This window comes from Barbus barbus (genome assembly GCF_936440315.1).
Source record: "Barbus barbus genome assembly, chromosome: 11".
Classification (NCBI taxonomy): domain Eukaryota; kingdom Metazoa; phylum Chordata; class Actinopteri; order Cypriniformes; family Cyprinidae; genus Barbus; species Barbus barbus.
The window spans coordinates 1,834,446-1,855,834 of record NC_136739.1 but is presented as its reverse complement, the minus strand read 5'-3'; the positions used below and the strand labels follow the sequence as shown (position 1 = coordinate 1,855,834).

The window sequence follows — 21,389 nt, the reverse complement described above, 5'->3', positions numbered from 1 at the left end:
TTGAAGACAAAATATGGCACAGGTGAAAAAGACAGAGTGTTCTTTTTATTGCCTTAGTGCTTTGATGTAAAAATGTTCATAAAATGTAGGGGAAACTGAGGCACACACTGAATTTTCAACTGAACACAAAAGATATTTTGAGGAATGTGTTGCTGGTCCCCATTGACCACTGTTGTATTTTTTGTCCATACTATGTAAGTCAATTGTTTGGTTACCAAAACTTTTGTGCTCAACAGAAGAAAGAAACTCAGACAGGTTTGGAACGACACGAGCGTAAGTAAATGATGACAGAATTTTCATTTTTAGGTGAACAATCTCTTTAATTTTGAAAGTTGTAAGGTTTGTAATTAAGAAATGTAAGTGTTTTATCATTAACTGAAGTTATAATTTTGCTCAGTTTAAATGTATATCTATCTCTGGGTTGGTGGTTAAACAGTTTCCCCTCCAGCCGGCCACATGGGGTGTTGTTGAAGACATGGGTTGAGATGCAGGCGAGGAAACGATTGGCTGAAGGGAGATTTCTTTGACAAGTGGTCCTCAGGGTATGCTGCTCATCTCATCACACCGATCGAAACGAGCGATGCCGTACCTGACACACAGACATGTACAACACTGGGGAATTCCTCACGACACCTTTAAGACATGAGATAAGAGCTGGAAAAAACCTCTTTCTCTCTCTCCTGTGTGTTTCTCTCGCCCCACCTTTCCCTCTCTTTAACGTCGACCCCTCCTTTCTACAGCTGACTTATTCTCATTTAAATGTCTGCGGGGTAAAGCACCTCTCCCTGCTCATAACTCACAGGTGAAGTTTACACTCCCCTTCATAGCACACTGACATGTACAGCAAAGCAGAGAGACCTCAGCCGGACACTGTTCAAGGACGAAGTTCTTCACAGCCGTGGAGTTTTGACAGACTCTCTTGAGCAAAAGAAGTCTGGATTTGGATAACGCAAAATGCATTGGCATTGTATTCTACATCGTTTGATCATACATACATTGTAATGCTTATTAAAATAAAAAAAAGGACATCAGAGGACAGCGGCATCTCCAGGATGCCAGTTTAATTAGGAGTGACACCTCAGCTATTTCCTGGACATCTTCTCATCCTCACAGTTTGGATGCAAGGATGGTCTCTGGGTTTTGAGAATCGCTTTGTTTCAGTCTGGCTGTGTGTGGATGGAGCTGAGAGAGCGGAGACCCTGATGTCGGAGCTGCTGCTGCTGGCCTGTGTGCTCCTCTCCTGGATCATCACCTGCCAGTCTGGACCATGGAGACCTTGCACAGGTCAGACCTACTTGCTGATTTAACATGCATACAACTATAAACAAACACATTTACAAGCATTTTATGGAAGAATAATCTGTGATGATCAGGTTTTTTTAAATTACATTTTATGTGGAAAGGTCTAGTCTTAGTCATAACTTGTCCCTGTTGTTAAAGACACTATTTGAGTCATGTTATCCTTTGTAATTATTGCAGATTTTCTATTGAATTGCCATTGGATTACGGGCTTTAGGTTCAGTAAACCATTTCGGAAAACTAAATAAAGGCAGATGGTCATGGGAGGAAAAAAACAGCTCTTGTAATTCCAATCAGTTCTAACTGCCACGGTATACTCTACTGTCAGAAGTCTGTTTCTTTGGTTATTTACTTGGTCAGGATAAGCCACTCTGAATATCTAGGTTCCCAGTGGGATGCAGGTGTAAAAGAAGACACGGATTAGATGTGGTTGCCAGGTGCTGATGTAAAACACTCTGGTGTTGCACAGTGGTTTCATCTGAAAGACGTCATGCACCGCAGAATGACAATTAGGGGCCATTTCTAAACTATGTATATCACTGTTTGTAGCAACTGTTGCTTGACTGATCTAGCTAACAAACATTTGCTTGCATTCCCATTAAGTTATGAAAATGTCAGAACATTCCCTGTTAGCTGGGCAAATGTCTTTAGCAAACTTCCCTTCTTAGTGCATGACACTGTGTGGAAACAGGACATTTTACACAATTCATCACGGTATCATTGCTTTTATTATCATTCTTTGAAAACATGATATGGTCCCAGGACAGAGCAAGCACAAAATGGCCAGAACACCTGATATATTTGATAATATATCGGAGAGAATCCAAAATTCTGTGATAAAACTTCAAACCAGGAGTTCATGGCATTTCTGCCTCTCTCATTAAAATCATAAAGTGGCTTATAATGTAACAGGGATAGATTTAGTGTTCCTTCTGGGTATGCACTAAACCTACAAACAAGCAGATGCAGATCTATTAACAATATACTGAATAAAATAAAGAATAAAACATGGCAAGGCTTTAGTTTTCACGCAAGATTTGCTTGAGTTTGTTAGAAATCAAACATGCTAAACAGCTTATGTTGCTAAAATGTTCCTGTTTATTCTTAAACTTCTTCAAGCTGAGCGTATTGCAGAATTTAAATTAATATTCAGCCAATATGAGTTACAGTATAAGAGTCAGCAGCTCAAGACTGCGTCTGAAGTGTAATCTGTACCAGCTAACATCACTGAGCTGTACGCTACATGTAAATATGAGATATTTTGAAAAGGACTGTTTGCTTTCCAAAATGCCTTTTGCTTTGCTGTCTTTGAAATATGATCCATAAAGTGTTCTTCACTCTAACCATTTCCCTCTTTGATTTACTGAAGTGAATCAAAACAAAACAAGAGCACTTGCCCTTTAAATCTTTCGTTTATATGCCTTAAATAATTTTAATCGTTCACTAGTGTTCAAAAGTTTATAATATTTTTGGAAGAAGTACATTTACAGCTACATTTATTTTATTAAAATACAGTAAAACAGAAATATTGTGGGATATTACTACAGTTTAAAAAATATTATTATATATTATTGCCATGTCATTAATATTACTATTTGAATATATTCTAAAATGTAGTTTTAAAGCTGAATTTTCAGCAGATTTACTCCGTGTCACGTGATCCTTCAGAAATCATTTCCATCTCACGAAACATTTCTTATTATCAATATTGAAAACATTTGTGTCACTTAATATTTTTGTGGAAATCATGCAACATTTCTTTGATTCTTTGATGAGTAATTTCAAAAGAAAAGCATTTATAGAGTTCAGATGCAAAAGCCGTTTGAAATTTTCTTCTAAAATGAGCATTTTTCTCAAGCTCCTATGTTTACGTTAAGCAATTTCACTTTAAGTTCTTTTCATTGCCATTAAAGTGAAATAACTAAATGTAAACATAGGAGCTTGAGAAAAATGCTCATTTTAGAAGAAAATTTCAAACTGCACTTAAAGGCTTTTGCATCTGAACTCGTCATATATACTGTGCTGCTTGAAAGTTTGTGAAAATGGGAGTAATTTTAACAAAATAAGAGAGATCATACAAAATGCATGTTATTTTTTATTAGGTACTACTGTCCTGAGTAAGATATTTTACATAAATGATGTTTACATTTAGTCCACAAGACCAAAAAAATAGCTGAAATGATTAAAATAATCACATTGAAAAGTGGTTCTTAATACTGTGTGTGGTTACCTGGATGATCCACGACTGTTTTTTTGTTTTGTGATGGTTGTTCAAGAGTCTCTTGTTTGTTCTGAACAGTTAAACTGAGCTCTGTTCTTCAGAAAAATCCTCCATGTCCTGCAGATTCTTCAGTTTTCCAGCATCTTTTGTATATTTGAACCCTTTCCAGCAGTGACTGTATGATTTTGAGATCCATCTTTTCACTCTGAGGACAACTGAGGGACTCAAACACAACTATTAAAAAAGGTTCAAACATTCACTGATGCTTCAGAAGGAAACACGTTCTGGAGCATCAGAACTTACTCTAAAATATCTTACTGAGGACAGTAGTACCTAATAAAAAATAACATGCATTTTGTATGATCTCTCTTATTTTGTTAAAATTACTCCCATTTTCACAGATTCTGCAAGGGGTTCACAAACTTTCAAGCAGCACTGTATATATATATATATATTACTCTACAGTCTCTTTCTTCTCACATAATGAGGCAATATCAGCTTAAATCAATATTTCATGTGTATTTATTTATTAAGTTGGTATTTTATGGCTGCTGAATATACATAATCCCATAAAGCAAACAGTATCACACATACAAAATGTATGTTAAATTAATGCAAATTTCTTTTACAGATCTGTTGCCATTGGACCTCCTGTCCCGGGTGCTTCCTGTGTCCAGCAGGGCTCAGGATGGGATACGTATGGTCCAGTCCAGAGGTGCTCGTGGATTTCAGTTTTCTGGATCTCCACAGCTGTTCAGCTTCCCTGCCTCTCAGCTCTTCATTAATTGTAACTTCTTTCCCGCCGAGTTCTCCATCGTTGTCACATTGAAAATCCCACAAATGGCTCCCGAGGTGAGAACAAAAAAAGATAAGGATATTGCTGAGTTTAAGTTTAAAGAACCATCAGAAGCCTTTTCCTCAGAATATGCTCTAGATTTCTGAATAGCGATAGTGATCAGTCTTAACTCTTTGATGTGCAGAAGAGTGAATACATCTTCACACTGTTGGAGGGAGATTCAGATGAGCTGCTCCTCGGCCTGCGTCTGTCCCAAAACAAATTCCACTTTCTACAGAAGGGTCACAGTAGCAGGAAACGCATCACTTTTAAGTCAGTAGGGCTGGATGATAACCGCTGGCACACTGTGGTCTTGGCAGTGACGGGACGCTACACAGTTCTCACCGTGGACTGTGGCACACCTCTAGAGCTGTAAGACTCTCTTTGGGAATACTGTAGATGTCAGGTTGTAATGATATATGATCTAAAATGTGCAATAATTTATGCAATGTATTGAACTATATCATTTTGTTGCATAAACTTATAAAATGTTTTGTTTTGTCTCAAACAGAGTGCTAGAAAGACCTTTCCCCGATGATCTTGATACAACTGACTCCACATTCTTCATTGCTAGCAGAAGAAGATGGAACGGCCTATTTTCTGTACAAATCTCATTTCAAAGCTTTTATCATTTTATTAAGATCAGTGTTGGGTGTAACGCGTTATCCACTGAAAAAGTAAAGTAGGGATTACTGTTCATTTATAGTGAATGTAATTACAGTTACTTATTAATATATTGCGTTACATACAGTAAATAGTATCAACAGTTCTAAAATCAATATTGAATTTGAACGTTTTTAACCCTCTGCGTGCCGACGTGCTCACTTTCAGTTTTTCCTGATTCACAGAGAAACCAAATATTCAGATACATATAAGACTAAAATCAATCAAATCTAAAAAGGGCCTACTTTTGTGTACACTGACAATAACAACAAAACATTGTGCTTTTGTAAAATAAACTAAACAAAAAGGGTGCGCTTTCTGCCGTCTAGGTCTCTCTGAGCAACTTTCTATGCATCACAAACTCAACAAATATTTGACACAGAGACATGAGATTTCTATAGAAAGCTTGAAGTGTCTACTTTTAAATAAATTAATATTCTCTGACTATGTAATCCGTATGAAACTAAAGCGAGGTACAGTTTTTACCGTATCTGAGCTCACTATATGCAGTCACCTGCGGGCAAACACCCTCACCTAGATACAAAAAATAGATCAAAATAGATCAAAATAAAAATCAAGATTCATCTAATTTTCATCGTTTTTGAAAGAAGACCTGCTATGAGGAATTTACCTCAGAAGAACAGTGCGATCTGACACGGCTTTATTCAGCAGAGAAGATCATTTTTACATTTATTCTTTCCTACATTAGTTAATGTGTTATTTTTACATAAACTGTACGGACTTTACTAGTTGGGCTTTTCCTGAACATCTTACCAAACTCAAATGTATTGTTTAACTTTTCTTAAGAGTATTTCTATTTGTTAACCAAAGAAGGTCAATTTTTTTAATAAAAATGTTTAAGTATTACTGTTGGTTTTTAAGCTAAACGGCTAAACTATTCTATGTTTGACTCAAATTGAAAGAATAAAGAGTTTAATTTCTATTAAGGTTTATAGGGATTTTAAGATGTAGCCTAAGGTACTTTTCAGACAGAGTAATTAGTAAAGTAATTTAAATACAATATTGATTATGTAATTAGTAATAGTAATTAATTACTTTTGAAAGTAACATACCCAGCACTGATTATGATTCACAATGCACTTGAAATGTAAATGTATCACTTCGTTCCATTATTATTATTTTTTTTTCAGGGTCTCTTACGGCAGCTAGTTTTGTTACCTGGTTCAGATGCTACCTCACAAATATGTCCCTCATCTGAGCCCCGGCTGTCTGCTCTCTCAGTTCCTCATGCCCTCTTACACCTGCCAATCAAACCATCATCCACTGACCTTCCCCTCCACCCTTATGGTGAGACTACTAAAACATTAGCACTGGAATCATAGGCTGCATGTCAGTATGCACAGTTATCGTAAAAGTACATATGTGGAGTATGTAGACTCACTATCACCTTGATAACACAATATCATGTATGGTGCATGCAGGTTTCTTTTGATAACTTGATATTTTGATATCTCGGTCTAACCAGTAAGAATCTAAATCTAAGCTAATCTTCAAAAGGTGCAGGTGTTATAGATTGATTTCTGTGTAGGTAATGTCCACTGAGGATATCTTTAATCTGCAGTAGTCCATCCTATAGGAATGCTGTGTGTTTTAGCTGTAAACACAGGTCTGTGATTGTATGGGGATGTGAGTAACTCTATCTCACAGGTCTGTTACTGATCCGCTGACACTGACTGACAGTCTTGTGCTTTGAGTTTCTCTGTGGCTCAGAAGAAGTGCTGGTGTTTGAAAGCAGGGCTCGCTGTTATGCTTTATACTGTGGGCCTGTTGAGAGACATAACACAGGGCAGTGAGAGGCCATGTTTGCTTTATTTCTCCTTATATAATGTAGGTAGACTTAGGCTGCAATATGCAGTAAGTCTGTTATCATTGCAGATTTGTTTGATATTTTCAAATACGATTACATTCATACAGGTTTATGTGAGACACATTTCTCAATACTTGAGCAATTATAAAAAAACTCTTCACACAGATCTCTTTTCCAGCTTTCATTTTGGCACAGCAGTTCCTTTCACATTCAAAATACTCAAAAAATTAAATCTGGAATCTGAGGGTGCAAAAAAAATCTAAATATTGAGAAAATCACCTTTAAAGTTGTTCAAATTAAGTTCTTAGCAATGCATATTACTAATCAAAAATTAAGTTTTGATATATTTACTGTAGGAAATTTACAAAATGTCTTCATGGAACATGATCTTTACTTAATATCCTAATGATTTTTGGCATAAAAGTAAAAAAAAAAAAATACTTTTGATCCATACAATGTATTGTTGGCTATTGCTACAAATATATCTATGCTACTTATGATTGCTTTTGTGGTCCAGGGTCACATATGTCAGTAGTTACTCAACACATTTCTAAATACTATTGTATTTACTATATATACTGAACTATAAAACATTAACTTTTTTCCTTAACTTTGTATTTACTATATATACTGATATATAGTTATTCTAGAAACTAAATAGTGAAACTCAGCATCCAACCATTCATCTGAGAAAGCTGTTAATATACTGTTATTTTTAATTAATATACATAATTTCTGAAACCGAACAAGTCTGTTTATTGGACACAGAGGCAGAGGTCCGGGTGACTGCCGGTGTGATTCCTTCCTGTGGACACTCAGAGGAGGGACAGCTGTGGTTTAACACACTGAAGAGAGGACTGTTTCTCTGTGATGGGATTACATGGCTCAATATGCTGCAAGGTGATTTTGTTTCCGTAATTTGCAACTGCAATTTGTATGAATGCAGCTTCTATTTATAACTGACATGGTATATAACTCATTGCATCTCTGCAGTGAAAGAGAAGCTGGACTACGTGGAGGATCACCAGGATTTATTTACCAACTCTGAGACATTTGACATTGAGGTTTTCCACATCACTTCTGTAGGACTTTTCATGGCGACCGCCAACCGTGATTCCAACCTCGGATCAGGAATTTACAAATGGACAGATGGGAGGTTTGAACGATATCAAAACATCAGCACCTATGATGCACAAGCATGGCAATACTTCACAGTGGGCAAAAAGGTGTGTGTGGACTACCAGCAGAATGTGATATTGCTTTCATACAATAAACAAACAGTCAACGCTGAGTAGCTTATATTTTAGTAAACATATTGTTGGTTAATTTGTCTATTTTTGCTCTGTCTGTAAAAATAGTTTTCAACAAAGTCACAGCCTAGTAGTGGCTTTCATGATGGTTGAGTGAATGATTCAACACTGTAAAAAAAAAAAAAAGTTGAGCCAACTTAAAATTTTAAGGCAACCAGCTTCAGAGAACTCAAAAATCTGCTGAAGCTGGTTGCCTTCAAATTTTAAGTTGGCTCAACTTTTTTTTTTTTTTTTACAGTGAATGACTCACCCAGAAAGGCCATCTCTTGTTTCTTTCCTATAAATGAATCAGTTTACTTGAACAAAGCAATTTGGTAAATTATTCGGTGATTCACTTTTAAAGACTTTTTGCTATTTTTCATCACCTGCTGGCATATCTGTGTAACCTGCAGAAAGAATCGGTAAAGAAATCCACACCACTAAAACAAAGACTAACAGTATATCTGAAGCAAACATAGACTAGCGGAGTGATACAAACAGAACAACTCTTAGTGCTGTTGGACTGATACATCAGCACTCTTGGAATGCTGCTAAGCCAATCAAATTTGAGGACCGAAAATAACTGTTGTGTAAATGAAAGCCTGTGATATTGATAGAGCTGCCAAGTGAACACTATCGGAAGAGTAAAGAACGTCTGTTTGCTCATCCCCAGCGGTTCTGTTTTGATGTGGTTTTCCAGAGGGAGAAGGGGTGGAAACCTGGCTCTCAAGTTTTAATGTTGTAAATCACATGTGCATAATAACAGAAATTAATTTTGTCTGATGCTGTATCCAAAATTTACAGCAGACACCTCCTGCTTCCCTTCACCGTAACTTACTGCATAATTACAGCAGACTCTGTTAATACCTGCAGTGCAATTAGCCATGTGTTTGTCTTCTTGGAAGTCTAAGATAAAATTATGATTCATGTTCAATTTAAAGTGAAATAGAGGGGGGAATCCTTTGTAATTGCATCAGTGACCAGTTATTAAAAGATAAATCAATGCACCATTAAACTAAAGTTCAGAGCTAGCCAATTCATTAAAATATTCCCATCAGCACAGCTTTGAAATCTGTCCGAGATAATTACAAGCCTCTGAAGATGCAGAAAGCACCTAACGTTATGAAGTACACAACTCATTACAATTTAATTCTGTTTTTCATCACAGCACCCTTTAATTTACTGAAGCTGTTGACATGATTTCTTACAACCATGTTCCTGTCACAGAAGTTCCTGGTTGTTGCTAACTGCAGAAGTAAGGATGCAGGAGACCAGGAGCAGTCTGTGATATATAAGTGGAGCTCAAGGAAGCTGAAGTTTATTCGCTATCAGACTCTGAACACACACAGCGCTCGTGACTGGGAGGCTTTCAGCATTCAAGACGAAACTTTCCTCGCCGTGGCCAATCATAGGCAAGGTAATGTTAGCTCGCTGCACGTCTGTCATCTCATGTGGCATCGACAGGCTTTATCTGCTGAACAATAAGAGGAGGAAGTTCATTTATATGATTTCTAAAAGAAGATTAAACTTGAATTCCATACAAATCTCATACAAATCTATGGTCTTTGAGGCACACAATCTGAACAAAAGGCCATCAAGGAAATCTTTTTAAGGCTAAAAGGTCTCCTTGTTTATGTGGTTCACTTTCATTCTGCACTTGATGTCTATTCGCTTATGAGAGCACACTGTGCTCATCCGTTTGTGTGAAGTTCTTACGTGTGCCTCTGGCATTGATCAAAGCGGAAACACGGGCATAAAAGACACCTTTCATAGCTCTTCATAACCATACAGGCCCCATCTATACACCTGCATCTGCTGGAACCCATCCAAGCTGATCCAGATTTCTGTGTTAAAATGTGGCTGAAAAACTAACCTTTTATATATATTGTTTTTTTTTATGTGTACAGGGGAAGGAAACCATAATATTAATAGTGTAATCTACAAGTGGAACCCAGTTACTCAGTTTTTTGAGGTCAATCAGACGATCCCCACCACTGGTGCTTATGATTGGGAGTTTTTCACCATCGGCCCATATTACTTCCTTGCAGTCGCTAACACTTTCAATGGAAGATCTACAGTCATTGATTCTACCATCTATATCTGGCTGGGAGGGATGTTTCAGCCTTATCAGTTCATTACAGTGAGTGAAATTATCTTCTCTCAGCATGATCATCATCACAATGGAAGCGCCAAGGGCCCTTGTTCCCTGATCTGCAAATCAATTTGGGGTTTTTAGTGTTTTTGTAATAGCCTGTTATGCTCACCATTTTGGATCAGTAATACAGTATTTACATGATAAATGTCTGTACAGTCACTTGAGTAAGTACACCTGTCCGAGTAAAAGCATTAATTTCTTCCCTACAAATCTTTCAGACCTTTGGGGCGATAGACTGGGAGATGTTCCAGATTGAAAACAGGGTCTTCTTGGCTGTGGCGAACAGCCAGATGCTCACGGAGGAGGGCAAGATTCTGTACTCCATCAACTCCTCCATCTATGAGCTCAGCATGACATCTCAGACCTTCATCAAGTTTCAGGATATTGAAACGAGCAGGTAAATTGTGACCTGCTCTTCATTAGAAAAAGTTTTCATGTATTTATTTAAAGTGATAGTTCACCCAAAAATGAAAATTCTGTCATTAATTACTCACCCTCATGTCGTTTTAAACCCGTGAGACCTCTGTTCATCTACGGAACACAAATTAAGATATTTTTGATGTAATGAGAGCTCTCAGACCCTCCATAGACAGCAAGGGTCCTTACACGATCAAGGTCCAGAAACATAGCAAGGAGATCGGTAAAATAATCCATGTGGCATCAGGGGTTCAACCGTAATTTTACGAAGCTGTGTTTACGAAACAGTGTATGCTCTTCTGTGTGAGCGGCATATCGGATGCACTGTTTTGATTATTTTACCGATCTCCTTGCTACGTTTCTGGACCTTGATCGTGTAAGGACCCTTGCTGTCTATGGAGGGCCTGAGAGCTCTCAGATTCCATCAAAAATATCTTAATTTGTGTTCCGAAGATGAACAGAGGTCTCATGGGTTTGAAACAACATGAGGGTGAGTAATTAATGACAGAATTTTCATTTTTGGGTGAACTATCCCTTTAAGGAACCCTTTGTTGTCTGGGTCTTTCAGTGCTTTGGACTGGGAGTATTTTACTGTGGGAGATGACAAGTTCCTGGTGGTCGCCAACTCCTACGATGGAAACTCATACTCTCTTAATAGTGTTATATACAGGTACGGCTCTCATATTGCATCAGGGTTAATATAGTCATCTAAAACTAAAACCATAAAATATTATATTTGTTGGAAAGGCGGGGCTTAGTGCACCTGTCAATCATCGTCAGGACGCAGCAGAATAGAGCGAGAGAGAGACTTGTCCCGAGAGCGAGAGAAATAATCTCCTTTTGTGTGTTATTGTGTGCGTCGGTGACTAATTGTGAGTATCTGCTCAGCTCTAGGGACTGTTCTTGTTTATTCTAATAATCATATCGGAGACATTTTGGTATTTGTCCACTGTTCGCGATTGAACGTGTGAAATGTATGTAAGGCTATGCTAGTGCATTCAGCGCACGCACAAGTTGTGTTTACAAATACGCTATCACTATTAGTATTATCCGGTTTCATGCTGCTACTTTGGTAATTATTACGGTGAAGTTTATAATTTTAAGAGTACTTAATTGTTCTGACTTGTGAGGTTTATTGCAAGTATTTGGGCACTGTCAGTTTAACGTGCCAATTATGTTTGCATAAAAGAGAACAACGCAAGATTGTGTGTATATTACCACTGAAAGTCAATACTGTATATTGTATTTACACACTACTACCTTGTATACATTAATGTGATTTGCTTTGATACAGAAGTCAAATATTGTTATGCTGATTATTTCTATATTTCTGTTTTATTGTAGAACCACACCATACACACATCCTCATACACCCCCCAAATCCATCTTCAGTGTTCAATAAACTCCTTTGATTGAAGTTAACCGCTTGATCCACTCCTGTGTTCTAATCGACACACTAAGAGGAAGGCTAGAGAAATCAGAACCACCTTAGAATACAATCCTAGATCAGCTCCAAAACAAAATTGGTCCTTCGAGCCGGATTCGAACCAGCGACCTAAGGATCTAGAGGATCTATCAGCCCTAATATGCAACCAGAAGGGGTGAATCCTGAAGGTGCCAGACCTAAACGTCATGTTCATCCTCCCGTTTACCTTGAGGACTACGATCTCACAGCCACACGTCGTAGACCAGTCAGTACGCCTACACTGCATCACGCTGCAGAGGAGTCATGGAGAGGTGGCACCTCAGACGCTGCCAAGATTTCTCCCTCCCCATCTGACAGAGCTTCCAGTCCGGTGAGTCAGTATTCATGGCAAGTGGTCGATGAGTGGCCCCTGGCTGCCTTCGACGGAGAGCGTTCTTATGAAAGACAGCAAGCGTCACAGTCTAGAGCTTCCATGCCATCTACTCAACCTGCTCAGTCTTCACCATTTCACCGGCCTTGGGAAGAGACTGGGTGTCAGTCATCTCCAAAAACTGTCGTTAATACCTCACACAGGCCTAATCAATCTCTGGTGTGCTCCGAGTCTCTTCCAATGCCACTTCCTCATTCATCTGCCATCAGTCAGGCATTGCCGTTGGCCAGTACAATCGCTGCACCAGTAACCTCAGTTCTTTCATCCCATGAAGATGATTGTAGCTCATTACCTAACCCCAAGCAGATTGTGAGTTATAGAGATCATTCTGCTTTGCCCCGACGACCAGAGAAGAATGCTGAGGAGTCGCAGAGAGAGCATGTGTTGGTAGATTTCCTGGGTAAGATGCTCAGTGAGCTGCAAGTGATGAGAGACCACATACAGACGGAACTGCCAGCCAAACGGGAAGTCACACAGTCAGTTCAGCCTCCTAATTATCCAGATTCCATTCCTGCTAACTATCCCGATGACTCTGTCCGACCAACTACCCGCCGATTAGCGCCGCCACCTATCGACTACAGTAACTATACTCATGATCCAAGCTGGTATCCGGAGCAGAAGTTTGAGCCTGTTAGAGCTGCCCACCTGCCTCCCCTTCATGAAAGCGATGAGCAAAGGAGACCTGGGTATCAGACGCCTAGGCACAGAGCTTCTACCTTACATCCAGGTGAGAGAGAGAGCACTTATCGCGGACCTACTCCAACCATTCCAGACTTCACCACAGGGGACCCTAGTGAGTTTACCAGACTAAAGATTGCTCTTGAGAACCTTCTACCTCCTGATGCTACTGAGCTCTTCCGCTATCAGATCTTGATGGATCATTTGAGATTAGATGAAGCTCGTCTAGTAGCTGACTCCTATCTTAACTCACCTTTCCCTTACAGGGATACTATGGCAGCTCTGACTGAGCGGTTTGGACAACCGTACAAGCTAGCCCTCAGAAGGATAGCGAAAGTTATGGATGCGCCTGACATTCGACGAGGTGACACAACAGGCTTTGACAAGTTCGCCTTGCAAATCAGATCCTTGGTTGGTATGCTGGAGACTTTGGGCCATGAAGGACAGGCTGAATTGAGGTGTGGTTCGCATGTGGAGAGGCTGCTAAGCAAACTTCCTCCTGAAATGAGGTCGGAGTTCAGAAGACATATGTTTCGTCGTCCCGGTGCGGTGTATAACCTCCTGGACTTCTCAGAATGGTTACAATATGAGGCCTGGTGTCAGAGCAGTGAGAGTCAGATATCAGACCGCAAACGGAGGGTAGAGCAGAAGACAGTCTGGGGGAGAGCCGGGAACCCTGCTGGCCGTTCCACTACTGTACTCCATGGATCAGACGAGGGCCCTGCTAAACCACCATCTGGACCAGCTCCGATCCCATTAACCAGTTCAGGGGTCCTCAAAGTACAGGCCAAAGCTTTCTGTCCGTATTGTGACAAGACCGATCATTACCTCAGTCAATGCCCTACTTTCAAGACCTTCAATAAACAGCAAATCACAGATTGGATTCAAACGAATCACCGCTGCTGGCGTTGTGGGCGTGCACACCAAGCAGCCAAGTGTACCCTCAAGAAGCCATGTAGTATCTGTAAAGGCCGGCATTTGCAGATCCTTCATGAAGTCAACTCCAAACCCGTGACTGAAGGTTCTTGTCTTGTTAATTCAGCGACCGAGACTCTGTATTTAGATAGACCTACGGGATGTAGGAAAGTTCTCCTAAAGGTTGTTAGAATTCTGCTTCGTAACGGAGAAAAAACCCTGGATACCTATGCCGTCCTTGATGATGGTTCGGAGAGGACAATTCTCCTTTCCCCTGCAGCAACTAAACTCGGAATCTATGGTCCTGAAGAAAGCCTAGCTCTGCGGACTATCCGGCAGGATGTACAAACTGTGACTGGAGCCTCAGTCTCCTTCCAGATTTCTCCAGTGACTCAACCACAGAAGCTATACGGAATTTCGTCTGCCTTCACCGCTGAACGCCTCGGACTTGCCGACCATTCCTACTCTTTGAGTATCCTGGAGAAGTATCAGCACCTGAAGAACCTACCCCTACAGGATTTCGAGGGAGTACGCCCACTGCTGCTAATCGGAGCTGACAATACTCACCTCATTACCCCTATATCACCTGTTCGTCTAGGCCCTGCTGGAGGACCTGCAGCTATTCAGACAAGGCTTGGATGGACATTGCAGGGACCTGTAAGACTCTTCAAAGATCAGTTATCAAGACAACAGTGTCTCTTCTTGTCCCTTACCCCCTCCGAACTACAGTTGAAGAGGGATGTCGAAAGGCTTTGGCAGATCGATGTCTTGCCATACCGCTGTGAGAAGCAAGCTACCCGATCCAAGGAGGATCGAGAGGCTATCAGTCTCTTGGAAGCCAAGACTACGCGGGTCGATGTCAACGGAATCTTCCGCTACGCAACACCGTTATTGCGCAGGAGGGATTTTCCCTTCTTTTGTGCTCCAAAAGAAGCAGTCATGCCTAATCTCAGAGGAATGGAGCGTCAGCTCGCTCGGACACCAGCGAAGGCAGAGGTGTATAAGTCTGAGATAAAGAAGCTGGAGTTGACTGGTGCTACCGTTAAACTGCGAGAGGAGGGACAGGGACCTGCAGGAGAGAAATGGTATATTCCACACCATTTGATCACTCACAACGGTAAAAACCGCCTAGTGTTCAACTGTTCCTTTGAATACGAGGGGCTGAGCCTTAATGACTTCTTGCTACCTGGTCCAGTTTTAAGCCCCTCTCTCCTGGGCGTCCTCCTGCGGTTCAGGGAGCATTGTGTAGCCATAAGTGGAGATATACGGGGGATGTTTCATCAGGTCCTACTACTACCTGAGGACAGACCACTGTTACGTTTCCTATGGCGTGACCTGCGACGAAATGAGCCACCAGATACCTATGAGTGGCGAGTCCTTCCCTTCGGGACTACATCCAGCCCCTGCTGTGCAACCTTCGCCCTCCAGCGACATGTGGCTCAGCACAGTACTCCTGAAGAGGATGTGAGATTCTCAGTCGATAAATGCTTCTATGTGGACAACTGTCTACAAAGTTTACCTTCTGCAGGAGAAGCACGTCAGCTAGTGGATAAGTTACGGGCCCTCTTATCCTCTGGTGGTTTCGACATCCGCCAATGGGCCAGTAATGTCGTGGAAGTTGTCAGTCACCTACCTCCTGAAGCCAGATCCACTAAGCTGGAGTTGTGGCTCTCTCAAGATAAAGCTGACCCCAGAGAGTCAACCTTGGGCCTGAGCTGGCACTGTGAGACAGACCAGCTAGGGTTCAAACATAGACCTATCACATACAATGCTTTGACAATGCGGAGCATTTACCGGGTGATGGCGAGTCAGTACGATCCCCTTGGAGTCATTCTTCCATATACCACCCGAGCCAAGGTGATCGTGCAGCAGCTTTGGGCCACCCACCGGGACTGGGATGATCCACAACTCCCTGGTGAGCTCCGGCAAGCATGGATAACCTGGGAGGAGGAGCTTAAATATCTTCCCCAAGTAACGCTCCCCAGATGCTATAACCCCTCATACATGGATCAGCCTGACATAGCACGGGAAATCCACATCTTCAGTGACGCCTCTGAGAAGGCATATGGGGCTGTAGCTTACCTGCTTTCAGAAGGTCACCAAGGGGAACCCCACCTTGCCTTTCTTCTAGCGCGATCCAGAGTGGCCCCACGAAAGCAACAGTCAATACCGAGGCTTGAGCTCTGCGCCGCTCTGATAGGTGCACAGTTGGCAAAGCTGCTTGCAAATGAGCTCACTTTAAATTTGAACAAAATCACCTTTTGGACTGACTCCACCATTGTGCTGCACTGGCTCCATTCCGAGTCCTGCCGATACAAGGTCTTTGTAGGCACCCGGGTAGCGGAGATTCAGGAGTTGACCAACCAGGCAAAATGGCGTTACATAAATTCGGAAAGAAACCCTGCCGACGATCTGACTCGTGGCAAGCACCTGCAAGATCTTATTGCCCCCAACAGATGGCTTCAGGGTCCAGAGTTCCTACTACAAGCTCAGGAGAAGTGGCCCTCTCATCCCACCTCACGCATTTCTGAGACTGAAGACACCACTGAACTTAAAGGAGGAACATTCTGTGGGATAACTATCACCATGCCAGTGATTCCCGATGGAAAGAAATACAGTAGCTGGAAAGATTTGGTGGAGGCAGTCGCACAGGAACTGCATGGGGCGGCCGCCCAGGATAATTCCCCTCCAGCTAATACTTATAGAGAGGCAGAGACTGTTGTTCTGAGAAGGATCCAGATGGACAGTTTCCCTGAGGATTATCGTCTGCTGAAAAACAACAAGCCAGTTCGCTCAGATAGTCGGCTACTATGTCTTTCTCCAGAGTTTGACGCAGAAAATCAACTCATACGAGTCGGAGGACGACTGAGGCGAGCAGAAGACCTTGACCCACATACAGTGCACCCTATCGTACTCGACCCTCATCATCCTAACACCCAACTGCTTATTAAGGACTGTGACACGAGACTTCATCACCCAGGACCTGAGCGGGTCTTTGCTGAGCTCCGGAGGAGAGTGTGGCTTCTGAGAGGCAGAGAGGCCATTAAGAAACACCAAAGGTCATGCATCGAGTGTTGTAAGTGGAGGTCAAAACCAGCAACTCAGAAGATGGTCGATCTTCCCCCTCCAAGACTCAGATTATTTAAGCCTCCGTTCTATTCCGCAGGAATGGACTGTTTCGGACCTTTCATAATAAGACTGGGACGCAGGACGGAAAAAAGGTGGGGTCTCCTGTTTAAGTGTCTCACCACTCGGGCTGTGCACCTAGAATTGCTAACCTCTATGGACAGTGACGCCTTCCTGATGGCACTGAGAAGGTTCATTGGGAGACGTGGCCAGCCTGCAGAACTGTACTCCGACCAAGGCACAAATTTCAGAGGTGGCGATACTGAACTCCGAGAAGCTTTCAGCAAACTCAGTCCAAACCTACAACAGCTGTTAGCCAAGCAAAGGATAAGGTTCCACTTCAATCCTCCGGCATCTCCACACTTTGGAGGTGTGTGGGAGAGGGAGATCCGGTCGATAAAAGCTGCTCTTCGTGCCACTTTAGGCTCAGAAACCGTGTCTGAGGAAGTACTCCTGACAGTTTTGATCGAGGTCGAAGCCATCCTAAATTCAAAGCCTCTAGGATACGTTTCAGCAGATCTGGCCGATCCGGATGCTGTTACACCAAGTTGCCTACTGATGGGGCGGCCAGATGGTTCCTTACCTCAAGTGGTGTTCCCAGAGTCTGAACTCCTCACAAAGCGGAGATGGAGGCACTCCCAGGTATTAGCCGACAGATTCTGGACTGCGTTCATAAGGCAATACCTACCAACAATGCAGACAAGAGGCAAGTGGCAAAGATCCTCACCTGACATTGAACCTGGCACTGTCGCCATGTTAGTTGACCCACAACTACCTCGGTCCTTGTGGCAGATTGGAAGAGTAACAAAAGTCTACCCGGGAGCAGATGGACATGTCAGAACAGTGGAGATCCAGATAAAGGACAAGACGTATACCCGGCCTATTGCTCGGCTGATTGTGCTTCCTGAAATCCCTGAGGAGGATGAGCTCCCTGGAAGTAAAGACAAACAACAGGAAACCTGAATCACTTTCCCACGGAGCAAATTTACAACTAAATTTGGGGGCGGCAGTGTTGGAAAGGCGGGGCTTAGTGCACCTGTCAATCATCGTCAGGACGCAGCAGAATAGAGCGAGAGAGAGACTTGTCCCGAGAGCGAGAGAAATAATCTCCTTTTGTGTGTTATTGTGTGCGTCGGTGACTAATTGTGAGTATCTGCTCAGCTCTAGGGACTGTTCTTGTTTATTCTAATAATCATATCGGAGACATTTTGGTATTTGTCCACTGTTCGCGATTGAACGTGTGAAATGTATGTAAGGCTATGCTAGTGCATTCAGCGCACGCACAAGTTGTGTTTACAAATACGCTATCACTATTAGTATTATCCGGTTTCATGCTGCTACATTGGTAATTATTACGGTGAAGTTTATAATTTTAAGAGTACTTAATTGTTCTGACTTGTGAGGTTTATTGCAAGTATTTGGGCACTGTCAGTTTAACGTGCCAATTATGTTTGCATAAAAGAGAACAACGCAAGATTGTGTGTATATTACCACTGAAAGTCAATACTGTATATTGTATTTACACACTACTACCTTGTATACATTAATGTGATTTGCTTTGATACAGAAGTCAAATATTGTTATGCTGATTATTTCTATATTTCTGTTTTATTGTAGAACCACACCATACACACATCCTCATACACCCCCCAAATCCATCTTCAGTGTTCAATAAACTCCTTTGATTGAAGTTAACCGCTTGATCCACTCCTGTGTTCTAATCGACACACTAAGAGGAAGGCTAGAGAAATCAGAACCACCTTAGAATACAATCCTAGATCAGCTCCAAAACAAAATTGCCCACGCCTCCATAGGAGACTGCGAGGCGTGGGCAATTTTGTTTTGGAGCTGATCTAGGATTGTATTCTAAGGTGGTTCTGATTCACATTAATGTATACAAGGTAGTAGTGTGTAAATACAATATACAGTATTGACTTTCAGTGGTAATATACACACAATCTTGCGTTGTTCTCTTTTATGCAAACATAATTGGCACGTTAAACTGACAGTGCCCAAATACTTGCAATAAACCTCACAAGTCAGAACAATTAAGGGACAAGTCTCTCTCTCGCTCTATTCTGCTGCGTCCTGACGATGATTGACAGGTGCACTAAGCCCCGCCTTTCCAACAATATTACTTAAAATAAACATTAACTGGAATAGAATATAAAAAAAACAGCTACCCAGGAAATGTTTTCATTTTCAAATTTTTACGTTTAACTTGAATTACTAAAATAACTTAACAAATATTATTTTGAATATAATGTTATTTTTGAAATAACAAAATTATTTAAACTGAAATGTAGGTAAAAATGAAATATTAACAAAAACTATAATAGTATAGAAATTATATTATATGTGTGTTTTGCACACATTTAAAATCAATGGAATAGTCGATCCAAATATAAAACTTCTGTCATTATTTCTAAGCTTCATTTTATTTTTCCTTTCATTCATCCATGTAACACAAAAGAAGAATTTCTGTGTTCGTCAAAGTATAAGTTTTCCCAGAGTTTTCAACGATGCTGCTCAATTATGACACTATCAAGGGTAATATAGATGTTTCTTAAAATTCTATATTTAAAAATGTCATTCTAAATGTGTTAAATTTGTTCTATAGCTTTATTCAAACTTTATAGTCAAAATAAACAACCTCTCTGTCAGCTCTCTGTCAGACATGACAAAAGATGTAAAGACAGGCTTGACAGTCCTGCACCTGAAAAGCCGACTGCAATTCCCTTTGATCCTGCTAGTAGCTCTGAAATGACACACTGTAACTTTAAGAGTAAATTGACAATCTGACAATGCCAAAAGTTTTAATAACATTATAAACGGGTGTTTTGCAGGTGGCAGGGTTATGAGGGGTTTATCCCGGTGCACAGACTGAGCACCAATGGCTGCAGAGATTGGGAATATTTTAACACAACCGATGGCTCCTACCTCATCTACTCCAGTGCCAGGGCTGCTCTCTCTAAAGTCCTTAAACTAAGGACCATCTAGTGGCACTGGACATATGGACTGTACCTGCTGAACCAGCAACTCAAAGCATGAACACCAGTGGATCCCTAAATCAGATGCAAAACTTAAATCATGATGACACTTTAAAACATGCACTTAATGACATACCTTCAAACCAGCTGAAGGATGCATCTCATCACTAACATTCAAAACAGTCCACTAACAATCACAAAACACACATTTCAGAAGATTATACCTGCACTTATTTGCACACAGATCATCAATATGCTTTGTTGATTATAATGTCATTATGTCCTGTGGTTATGCATCATTACTCTGCACATGAAGACAGTTAACAATTTATGAATGACTGTATTTAACTGTACTGTAAGCTAAGGATTTCATTTTTTTATTAGAAGGCCTTTAAATTGAAGTATTTAGGTGTATGCAATAAATATAATTAAGACCTTATTTATAAAAAATGCCAATGAGGATTTCAATAATGCACAGACTATTTTCTTTTTATATTATAACTATGACTTATTTTAGAACTTGATTGTGTTCTCTGTGTCAATTATTATATTGCAATATAAGTCATACTGTTACATTAAAGACTTTTCATTTATATTTTAGTAAGTTTATTAACCTTTTGGGTTTGTCAAGAAATGCAGGCAATATTCATCCTGTCTTGGGAACAAAGGCTTAAAGGAAAATGATTGTCAGAATAATTATTTAGTTTTTAGTGAAGACCACACTTTCACTCTACGTGTGCATATTTGTTTATTGTGTTATTGGATATTATAAAAAGTCACTCTTTAGAAGACGTTTAAATCATCAATATTTATAATGTTAAGGAGATGGCTGTCGCTCATTAAAATTAATTATACAAAAATGCGATTTTGTATCTTAGGCGCCATCTACTGGAAACAATACAAATTGTGGAATATACAACATATTCCAAAATACGTGGAATATTTTGCAATTATTTTCCACTTTAGTCAAGTCACCATTATTTATATAAAGCTTTTACAGTGAAGATTGTGTCAAAGCAGCTTTACAGTATTAAACTGGGAAATTATTATTTTCATTTATTTTCCTAAATATTGTATTGCTGTAAAAGCACAAAGAATACGTGTATGTGAATATGGT

The 21,389-nt window shown here is 40.6% G+C and overlaps 1 protein-coding gene across 1 annotated transcript; it reads left to right on the top strand.

Moving 5' to 3' along the window:
• Nucleotides 1–1,202: 1,202 nt before the first annotated feature.
• LOC306876928 (thrombospondin-type laminin G domain and EAR repeat-containing protein-like) lies at nucleotides 1,203–20,282 on the top strand (the record flags this gene model as incomplete). The annotated part of the gene is made up of 12 exons (XM_079428382.1): nucleotides 1,203–1,284; nucleotides 4,152–4,372; nucleotides 4,501–4,727; nucleotides 4,867–4,957; nucleotides 6,170–6,326; nucleotides 7,615–7,746; nucleotides 7,840–8,072; nucleotides 9,363–9,552; nucleotides 10,043–10,275; nucleotides 10,509–10,687; nucleotides 11,276–11,377; nucleotides 20,129–20,282. 12 exons carry the CDS (start codon nucleotides 1,203–1,205, stop codon nucleotides 20,280–20,282), a joined length of 2,001 nt encoding a protein of 666 aa, XP_079284508.1.
• Nucleotides 20,283–21,389: the final 1,107 nt, after the last annotated feature.